Below are 10,738 nucleotides of genomic sequence, written 5' to 3' on the forward strand. Positions count from 1 at the left end.
AACTAAATAAAACAAAATAAATTACAGAAAAAACACAGAATCAGAAGAGAAAATCCTCCACAATGACCAGAGCATCAGGACAAAACCTACACACACACACACACACACACACACACACACACACACACACACACACACACACACACACACACACACACACACACACACACACACACACAGGGTTCAGCTACAGATATTAATTATAAACAAAAATAACAAATTCGTCATTTCCGGTTTCCGGTGCTAACATGCTGTCTCTTTTTACAGCTAGCAGCGGATAAAACAAACGCATTAAAGTTCCCCTAATGATCTAAATTATGTAAATGATGTAAATAAACATCAATGTGTGTGATTATCAGTTACCTCCTGTAGCGTCCAGTCTCTAAAAACTCCTGACACTGAGATTCATGTCAATCCTTTTTAAAGATCTAGGGCACTAAGTAGGATGTTTACCCATAATGCACTACCCTTCCTGAAAGGGCACATAAGTAGTGAACGAACACTGGATTGAAATTTAGCCGTTGCACCGTTTGCTAAACTAACGGGAACGTATGAGTCAAGTTTACTGAATGCGGACAAGCCACGCCCTCTTGTTTTCTAATTGGCTAGAAGTTTAGACTAGCTGACAAATCCGCGGTTGCTTCGTGAGCATGCACAGAAGCCGTCCTTCTGTAGGCTGTTGGAGAATTACATCCCAGAATACAATCGAAAACTTCTCAAATTAAGTTCACGACATTCGACATGGAAAATCTGTAACCCACAAATTAATTATTAAAATGTTAACCATTATTTTAAAAATATTTAAAAGTACGTATTTACGACCAAAATAAATTTTAAGCCATGATTTCCGACATTTCAGTGACGTTTGCTCTCCGAGTCTCATGATTGGTCCGCGCGGAGTGTAGCCAATCACACGTCAGTATGAGCGTCCTATCGGTGCAGACTGAGTAAGCATGTGGAACGACAGTTACAAAAGGAGAAGGCGTGTAGATGTTATACAGATTGTATGTTTTTTTTTTTTTTTAGCGTATCCTGCTTGTTTTCCTGAACACACGGATGTGCGGTGTTGAGTCCTGAGTTTTATACACGCACATTTAAAATAATACAGTAATTCGGTGTAAAGCGATGCGCGAGACGGACACCGAGGCGGGACACGGTTCATCTACCGGTAGTGTGAGTTAAATAAACGCAACATCCATCAGTAATAATAATAATAAAGGTGTAAAATTCTGTGTTGTGTTTATAGACACCTGTGTGTGTGTCTGCGTGTGTGTCTGCGCGTGTGTGTCTGCGTGTGTGTGTGTGTCTGTGTGTGTGTGTGTGTCTGTCTGTGTGTGTGTGCGTCTGCGTGTGCGTCTGCGTGTGTCTGTCTGTGTTTGTGTGTGTCTCTGTGTGTGTGTGTGTCTCTGTGTGTGTGTGTCTGTATCTGTGTCTGTCCGTGTGTGTGTGTGTGTGTGTGTGTGTGTGTGATTTAAATGTTAGGAGAATGTTAAGGGGAAACTGGTTCCTCAGGTGTGGATTAGTGATTTTAATGTCTGTGTCACCTTTGAGTTAGAGGTGAGTTTGAGTTAGAGGTGTGACTGTGTGTCATGTAAGAGAAGTGAACAGGGTGTAAGAGAAGTGAACAGGGAGTCGACAGGGAGCCAGTGAAAGGTGTGTGACTTGTCTACATGTGCCTCAGAGCAGGAACCTGCTTTTGTCCAGCCGTGGTGTATTAATATCACTTTTTAAAGGACTTATTCATTTAAAGCTCATTTAAAGACAGAAATGTTTTAAGTTTTGAAATAGTACTTAGCTGTTATTGTTAATGACTAAACTGGTTTATTTATAAGGTTCACACACTTCTACCAGTCACAGATCATTAATGCTGCATCCTTTTTTTTTAAATAATCAACTGAATTATAATATTTTGTCTGATTTTTTTAAATTCTATTTTTGTCTGTTTGATTGTGTTCACTTGGTTTACTTTTTGGACTTGTGTGAAAATCTGATGATGTTTTGGGTCATAATCATGCAGAAATATAGGAATTTCTAAAGGATTCACAAACTTTCAAGCAACACCGTATATACACACTACACAGTGTATATATATACACACTATACACACCACATACAGTAATACCTAGAGATAACAGTTTTATTCGTTCCATGACCTTGCTCATATCTCAAATTGCTCGTATCTCAAAGCAATTTTCCCCATTTAAATTAATTGAAATCCCATTAATCCGTTCCAGCTCGCAAAATTCCACTCCAGTTGTTTTATTTGTGTTTTGAATATTAAAAATGTACAGTACATGTATTTATAAATTACAAATATTATATAAAAACATACTCCGTCCAGGGTGTATCCTGCCTTGATGCCCGATGATGCCTGAGATAGGCACAGGCTCCCCGTGACCTGAGGTAGTTCGGATAAGCGGTAGAAGATGAATGAATGAATGAATGAATGAATGAATATAAAAACATACAGTAATAAAAGAGAATGTTAAAAAAATAAACTGGTTTTACTTTACGGAAGATGCGCACGGAGGTTGAGGGAGGAGTAAACAGGCGGAGGAGTTAGGAGGAATTACACTTTCACTTTCGTTCACTTACTCGCTACTGTACACTCTTAATGCTACTTTACACTTAAATTTAACTTAACTAAACTTCACTAAAATTAATGAACTTAACTGAAATTCTCTTAACTAAACTTAATTACTACAATTTCTGTTTTCTTTACATTAATTTTGCTTAATTTTCTTCACTTGTTTTTGCCTTTTTTGTCACTCTTTCCTCACTAACATTTGCCGGTCGTTTTAATAAAAACCTGTCCGGTCGGCATATCGGATGCGGTGTAATCGCACAAGTATAATTTCTTAATGGATCTGAAAATTACGGATCCGCAGATGGTCGGCACCTCACGCAGCACCTTTGCGACTCTCCATTGGAAATTAATGACTTCCTGTTTATTGGCAGTCGTGTGCAGTGGAAAGGCGGCTTTAACCGAGTGAGACGCAGGAAGCTGAGGTGGGGAAACAGAGCACACGTGGTGGTTGGGGATCTTTGTTTCGGCGGCGGCGGCTCGGATGCTCGTATCTCAAAAATTTGCTCATATCTCAAGCCAAAAATATGGTCAAATCACAGCTCGTATCTCAAAAAATTCGTATGTCAAAGCACTTGTATCTCGAGGTATCACTGTACACACACTATAATATATATGTCAGTATGTAATGTTAATATAAATTTATAAAAATTCACAAATAAACTAAGAACATATGTAAGCATGGTTGTGGTGTATTTCTTTAAAAAGAAAGTGTGTGTGTGTTCAGAATCCTGCGATCTTTGACCTTTCTTGCTCTCTGTGTACACAGGATGTGTGTGAGGACACAGGAAGTATGTATGTGGGACAAAGTGATGAAGACGCAGTAATGGAAGACAAAGCGTTCATCACTGAATCCTGTCCTCCATGTTTGTATGAAGAAACAGAGGGATGGGTCCTTCACCATCAGTCTGTAAGTAACAGTCACACTGCTGCTTTATTTGACTGTCACTGACACCCCGCTGCTTTAATCGACGGTCTGACGCGCCGCTGCTTTAATCGACGGTCTGACGCGCCGCTGCTTTAATCGACTTCAATAGACAGCCTATAGTGGTAAAATTAGCTAATATTAGCTAGTCAGCATACCTCCTCCAGTTGAACAGGTCATGTGACAGTTGTGTGTAGTTAATGAAGTGTTTTATTAGTGTATAAATAATAGTTTTTATTCTGATATTATTTCACTCTCAGAGTTTTAATGACAGCGAGTCAGAGGACGTCCTTCACACCGTGAACCCAAACGATGTCTTCAACGAGAGTGACAGTGCTGCTTCTGACATTCCTGACCCCACCCACCGCCCCACACCAGCCACACCCACTATGTATCAGGTTGTGTATGACGTCAGTGGAGTGGGCGGAGACCAGCAGAAGCAGCAGAAAGTAGACATTATTTCCATCGAGCTTGGTGAGTCCACTATAAACATTATCTGTCTAAATGTTACTTATTAAAAAAAAATGTAATCTATCTAGATATCATTTGAAAAATGTGGTGTTGTTGGATGACTTTTTTCCAGAAAAAAAAAATGCAGTGTTAACAGCTGTTTTATTTTAACAGAAAATACGTCTAAATAGCTGACCGTTTTGTTTCGTTAGAGCCTGAGAGCTGAGCTCTGGCTCAGTTCTAAGTGTAAAAGAGTTTTTTTCTGATCTCTAAATACTGAATAATTTCCTCCTGGATTTTCAGCTGCTTAAATCTTTTATGCGTATGTCAGTAAGTGGAGGTGTTGCTGTAATGCGGTTGTGTTGTTGTACCGAGTTGTTGCCAATGTAATGAGTTGGTGTCAGTGTTACGTGGTGATGTTGGAGTAACATCACCATAACGTCATCACGTCATGCTGTGCCGTCGGTGTTGGTGTCTTGCGGTTCCGTTGATGTTGGTGTCTTGCAGTTCCGTTGATGTTGGTGTCTTGCGGTTCCGTTGATGTTGGTGTCTTGCGGTTCCGTCAATGTTGGAATCAAGTGGTGGCATCGGTTTTAGTGTCGCATGGTACTGTCGGTGTGATGCAGTGGTGGCGTCAGTGAGATGTGGTGGTTTCAGTGTAACGCAGTGGTGTTGGTGTAACACAGTGGTGTTGGTGGTTTAAAGAGGTGATGTTGACATAATGCAGTGGTGTCAGTGTTGCTGAGAGGTGGAGGCATCAGTGAGATGTGGTGGTTTCAGTGTAACGCAGTGGTGTCGGTGTAATGCTGTGGCGTTGGTGTAACAGTGGTGTTGGTGGTTTAAAGAGGTGGTGTTGACATAATGCAGTGGTGTCAGTTTTGCTGAGAGGTGGAGGCGTCGGTGTAATGTGGTGGCTTTGGTGGTGTTGGTGTTACGTGGTGGTGTCGTTGTTGGTGTAAAGCTGAGGTGTTGGTGTGAGGTGGTGGCTTCAGTGGCATTGTAATGCGGTGACATTGGTGTACCACAGTGGGTGGCGTCAGTGTAACACAGTGGTGTTGATGACTGACTCTGAAGCTGTGATGTTATTGGGTTTCAGATGAGTGGAGTTCTCCGGTGCTCGTGTCTGACTCATGTGTGGTGAACGAGCTGCCGCTGGTTTCTACCATTAAAGTGGAACACGCCCATCCTGAGCTCAGCCATGCCCACTCTGAACTTGATCACACTCTGTTTGATCTTAACCACACCCCCCATTCTTTCATTGATGGCCTGGTGAGTGTTAGTGTTACCTGCTGCACAGTGATGCATGTTAATTTGTTGTTAATGACATATTATTGATGTGTTATTACCTTGTTATTACTGATGCGTTGTTAATGTTATTGATGATGCATTTTTAATGTTATTGATTATGTGTTATTAACATGTTAGCAATAATTTGTGATGTTCCAGTTGTATCCAGAGCTGACGCTCACTGAGGAGGAACAGAAGATCCTTGACCAGGAGGGCGTGTCCCTGCCCAACAACCTGCCACTCACCAAGGTACAACACCATAGTTACGCTGCTGTCTTAGTACAAAGCTGCAGGAGTCATGGGTCGTGTAACATAGTACTGGACTAAATTTAACACTTCTGTGAACATGAAGAAGCAGCAGATTTATACTGGTATTAAAGTCCTAGTGTGGTAGGCCGGAGCCACAGGGATTAAGATGGGGAGAGTATTTGGGACACAGCCACAGAAACACATCTCCCATGACTCTTGAATGGCTTGCTTCAGGTCACTCCAAATCAGAAAGGGCTTGACCTTTGCAAGGAGGCAAAGATGGAAAAAGCCTGCTTTGACAACAGAATCATAGTGTGTCAGAAAGGTTAGACTGTTCTCTAAAGTCACCCCTAAATTTTTGACTGCTTGGCTAAAATGAGGGGCCAGGAAGTCAAGACCAGCAGCAACAAAACCGGGAAGGTTAGAGGTGCCAAACAGTATACATTCAGCGTTTGACATCATGCAAACATCTGTGGATGGAATCAAGTGCAACAAAAGAACTGGCAGATAGATTTGTAAATCATCTGCATACAAATGAAATGAAATGTCGTACTTTGAAATTACGGACCCTAATGGCAGCATGTACAGAGAAAATGGAACAGGGCCCAAAATGGAACCCTGTGGAACACCAGAGCTCAAAGGTGCTGAAGAGGAAGAGAAATCAAAAATCATAACGGAGAAAGTCTTATTTGTTAAATATGAGCTGAACCATTGCAGTACGAGACCTTGACGGCTAACTTGTTGTGATTAACCTGTCATGAGAATCGATTGATCAACAGTATAAAATGCTGCATTGAGAACCAACATCATGGGCAGCACAGTTCTTTTGAATCAGGGGACAAGTGAATGTCATTCTGTAACTCCAGGAGAGCGGATTCAGTGCTACAAAGTGTTCTAAAGCCTGACTGGAATTGATCTAGAATATGATTACTTTCTGCAACTGGATAAAACAACCTTTTCTAAAGCCTTATGTTAAAAAAAACAAACAAAAAAAAACAGATACTGGTCTAAAGTTAGATAATACTGCAGTATAAAGATTGGATTTCTTGAGAAGAGGCCTGACCACAGCATGCTTAAAGACATCTGGGACAGACCCTGAACTAAGGCAGCTGTTAATAAACGAGAGGAGACCCACTATGTTAAAAACCTGTTCTGGACTAGAAGCAAACTCTTGGTTTTGGCGGTAGTGGTGGAGTAGGAGATTTGATAACAGAACATGTTGCAGTAAATTAAAAAATAACAGGAAAGTGGCCCGAAATGCAAATATCAATTATTTCTGAGATGGATACAGGAAGACCATGTGAAATTATAAGGTGCAGTGTGAGGCCATACTGATGCGTGGGGTCAAATCAAAGAAGTTCAAAAGACTTTGAACCTCATTTACCAGTTGGCTGGATAGACAACAGACATGAATATTAAAATCTCCACAAAACAGCAAACTGTCATACTCTGGCATTAATTCAGAAAGCACTACTTGCGTACTAGCTACTGTAGCTTTTACTTGTAAACTGAGTAAACAGTTAATATGTTGTTTGAATACCACAGCCAGTCCTCCACCACGACAGGACACTAGAGACATACTCAAGAAGGATTAGCCAGAAGGGAGGAGGGAGGATAAAATGCTATTATCACCTGGTTTTAGTCATGTGTCTGTGAGCAAAAGAAGATCCAAATTGACAAAACGAAAGTCTTATTTGTGCAAGATCGAGTGTTCAGCAAGGCTACATATACCGGCTTACAGCTCCCAGACTGCTTTGGAGCTCGACTGAGCAGGTGGAGGTTCCCTTGTACGCATCCCTGTGCCTGGATCCTCACCATCCGGCGACACGGAAGCGAACACCTGTCGTCTGGGATAGCCATTCTGAGCCAACGATAACTTTACTCATGAGAGCAACGCAGGTCAAAATTCCCGTATTCCGTGGATACTCCATCCAGAGCTAAGCAAGGATTATCCACACAGGAGGCCAGAAAAGCTTCGTGTTTGACAAGGATACCCCCTCTCTTTCTGCGTCTTCTGTGCCTCTTGTTGCGACACAACGGACAAACAGGACACCATAGATAGGTAGGCACAGACACTAGAAAAGGTGGCAGTGTCTTTGAATGTCCACTGTTCATACAATCAGGCGAGTGGTTCATAGTTGTTCACTGTTTCACACACTGAGCTACAGGCAGACTATAATCGTGTGTGTGTGTATGTGTGTGTACACACAGGCAGAGGAGAGAATACTGAAAAAAGTGCGGCGTAAAATCCGTAATAAACAGTCAGCTCAGGACAGCAGACGCCGCAAGAAAGAGTACATTGATGGTCTGGAGAGCAGGTGAACTTATTTTCATATTAACAAACGAACGAATGAACAAACAAACAAACAAAAACAGTAACCCAGTTGTGTGTGTGTGTGTCAGAGTTGCAGCATGTTCAGCACAGAATAAGGAACTCCAGAGAACAGTGGAACAGCTGGAAAAAAACAACATGTGAGTTTCCACAAACACACATGCACTTTTGTCACATGTGGCTCAAAGATGTGACATAGCCAGAGACAACACAATGAATTCGCTAAAAAAAAGATTTCATTATATCCATAATCCATGGAACATCACAGATGAAATGTTGATAACTTTTGTCAGTAAAGACTGTGAACGAACAAGTAGAAAGTATCAACAGAACAAAAACACAACCAAACAACATCAGAACTAAAAGAAAACTCCACTAAAACCACAACACAATTAAGGCAAAACACTTTCACAACAGGTCCAAGTAAAATGGGTGTAAAATGACAAATCTGTTAGACCTGTGTGTGAATTTAGATTCCTCTGCTATAGGAGAAACTGTGTGTGTGTGTGTGTGTGTGTGTGTGTGTGTGTGTGTGTGTGTGTGTGTGTGTGTGTGTGTGTGTGTTCAGCTCTCTTATAGCACAGTTGAGAAAGTTACAGTCTCTGGTGAAACAGACGGCGAGTAAAGCGGCTCAGACCAGCGCCTGTGTCATGGTCAGACTGATTCCTCACTGCAGTCTAATCACTAAATAAATGATTAATTGAACCCGAGTTGTTAAAGATCACTCATTTACATGCTCACTGACCTCAAACCATGTTGGTTTTTTTTTTCTTTTTTCAGATTTTGCTCTTCTCGTTAACACTGATTATTTTCCCAAGTTTTCGTCCCTTTAGTCTACGTGTGAAAGCCTCTGATGACGCATACACCCCGACTGGAGGTATGGCTTAATTATCACCTCAACACACTCACACAGTCACATGACACACTTCTGCTCTCTGACTGGAGCAGTAAACTCACATTTCTCTAATGAAATTCCGAATTCTGTTTTTTGTTCTCGCCATGCAGTAATTTCCAGAAACATCCTGAACGATGAGGCGTCTGCACTCGTCTTATCTGAGAACGCAGTGGACGATAAAAATCTCCCCGCGGAGTTCCAGCTAGCGGCGGTAGACATGCCAATAGTGCAGCGTGATAACATGGACAACTCAAAGAGAGAAGACAGAAAACAGGAAGTGCTGCTTCAGGACGATGCGCTGACAAGAAACCGCTCTGTGACAGAGGGAAAAGGGGCGGAGTCAGAAAGCTCGCCATCTCATCCAGTGGGGGGTGCTGTGCTGGACGTTGATGCAGCTAAACCTGCTCATGCTGATGAAATGTAGCAACTCAAATAAAGCAATGACTTTATTCATAGACCCTAATCTCCAAATCTGCTACACTATATACAGGTACTGTGCTGGAGTAGTGCACTACTTTTATCTCCGCCACGTCCCAAATCACCCATGCTACACATCGTTGTGCCATGGCAGGACGTCACACGGTGGCCGCTTAGATGTTATGACTCCATTTTCATTGTGGGTGGGGCTATCTTTACTACACTATATCAAGGCTGTAGTGCACATTGTGGTGACTGTGGACACAGACATATTCACAGTCGGCTGTGTCCCAAATCACCGGTTTGGTATTGAGATGAATTTTGGCTGTTTGACTCGTCTGTTTCACGTCTTTCTTTTTAGAATAAACATCATACTTATGCCAAACCTGTGTGTTGTGTGTGTCTCTTACATGGTAAGAGCTCAGGTGAGAAATTAAAACACACAGAACCCTTTTTTAAGGATTCAGTACATTTCAACTCACTACACAATTCACACACAATACAGTAACTCTCAGGTTGTGATTGTGATCAGTGTGTACACATCCGTTCCTTTGTATTATTGCTTTGCAGATGTATAGAAACAATAAAAAGTGTATTGTATCGTACAGGTATATATTATTCTAATGATCAAGCCTAAGGTGATGGTATCGAGGAAAAATTCCCTGAAACCTAAACCAGACTCAGAAAGGAACCTCGTCCTCATTTGAGTGACACTGGACAATAAATAATGTAAATGTAAAATAATGTTCTTTCTACAACAGTTTAAAGTTCGAGTGGAATTGTGTAACCAAGAGCTCTAGAGGAACTAACAGGACATTTCTGAGTTCATTACAGACTTAACACTAATTCCTTCCTGATGAAGTCTTTAATTGTTCACTGATGGAAGACCTGAGCACAAAGCTGACCTACACACTGGCAGTTCAGAGAGTGTGACAGAGTCCAAGTGGTTCACCATCACGATAGTGGTTCACTATCCACAACAATCCCATGAGTCACAGTTTGTCCATGAAGATCTAGCTCCAGCAGAGTAACCACCAACTGACGAGACTCCAGAAAGGGTAATGCATCAGGATGGATCAGGTATGTCCAGAAAGAAGGCGTCACACTGGAAGCTCAGGAGTGGCATGTATATTGAGAGAGAATGGGAGAAAAAAGTTATGGGAGTCCATCAAACCTGAGTGAACATGTGCGAGAGGTAAGGAGACACTGTGATCGTGAATCTTCCAGATCTGCTCCTTTACCTAAGAAAAACTATTCATAAAAATCTCAACTAAACAAATGTGTTGTCAGCCTGGATTTAAACACTGAGACTGTGTCTGAGTCCTGAACAATAATTGGAAGGCTGTTCCATAACTGTGGGGATCTGTAAGAAAAAGTTCTGCCCCCTGCTGGAGTCTTCTGTACTTGAGGTCCCACTAAATAGCCTGCACCTTTTGATCGAAGTAGGTGTGATGGATCATTCAGTGCTTAATAGATCGGTAACAGTATTTTATAATCAATGTGAAACTTGACTGGAAACCAATGCAATGAGGATAAGAGGGGTGATATGTTCATATCTTCTAGTTAGGACTCTAACTGCTGTATTCTGGACCAACTGGA

At 41.7% G+C, this 10,738-nt stretch overlaps 2 protein-coding genes across 3 annotated transcripts in view; one reads left to right on the forward strand and one right to left on the reverse strand.

The window, feature by feature from the left end:
- LOC132846317 (zinc transporter ZIP1-like) overlaps positions 1 to 503 on the reverse strand; it is a 1,950-nt gene extending 1,447 nt beyond the window's left edge. Inside the window, exons 1-2 of the mRNA XM_060870998.1 lie at positions 364 to 503; positions 1 to 86 (exon numbers count right to left, since the gene is read on the reverse strand). The exon at positions 1 to 86 is cut by the window's left edge and continues 304 nt beyond it. The gene's annotated coding sequence lies outside the window, so the exon portion shown is untranslated. The remainder of the gene's footprint in view (positions 87 to 363) is intronic.
- A 515-nt stretch (positions 504 to 1,018) lies between these two features.
- creb3l4 (cAMP responsive element binding protein 3-like 4) lies at positions 1,019 to 9,524 on the forward strand. Of its 2 annotated transcripts, none has more exons than XM_060870985.1 (10): positions 1,019 to 1,173; positions 3,354 to 3,494; positions 3,770 to 3,983; positions 5,056 to 5,228; positions 5,406 to 5,495; positions 7,707 to 7,813; positions 7,899 to 7,967; positions 8,396 to 8,480; positions 8,608 to 8,704; positions 8,833 to 9,524. In XM_060870985.1, exons 1-10 carry the CDS (start codon positions 1,126 to 1,128, stop codon positions 9,144 to 9,146), a joined length of 1,338 nt encoding a protein of 445 aa, XP_060726968.1. In that variant the 5' UTR covers positions 1,019 to 1,125; the 3' UTR covers positions 9,147 to 9,524. The 2 variants fall into 2 exon arrangements, with proteins under 2 accessions (XP_060726968.1, XP_060726969.1); XM_060870986.1 differs by having other exon boundaries at positions 1,046 to 1,168.
- Positions 9,525 to 10,738: the final 1,214 nt, after the last annotated feature.

This window comes from Tachysurus vachellii, chromosome 5, assembly GCF_030014155.1.
Source record: "Tachysurus vachellii isolate PV-2020 chromosome 5, HZAU_Pvac_v1, whole genome shotgun sequence".
NCBI lineage: Eukaryota > Metazoa > Chordata > Actinopteri > Siluriformes > Bagridae > Tachysurus > Tachysurus vachellii.

What these genes read in the sequence shown, in the direction of transcription:
- creb3l4 (XM_060870985.1), top strand. Translation starts at nt 1,126, where the DNA reads ATGCGCGAGACGGACACCGAGGCGGGACACGGTTCATCTACCGGTAGT. An exon ending in ATTGATGGTCTGGAGAGCAG is followed by an intron (nt 7,814 to 7,898) that starts GTGAACTTATTT and finishes TGTGTGTGTCAG; the next exon opens with AGTTGCAGCATGTTCAGCAC. An exon ending in CGCATACACCCCGACTGGAG is followed by an intron (nt 8,705 to 8,832) that starts GTATGGCTTAAT and finishes CTCGCCATGCAG; the next exon opens with TAATTTCCAGAAACATCCTG.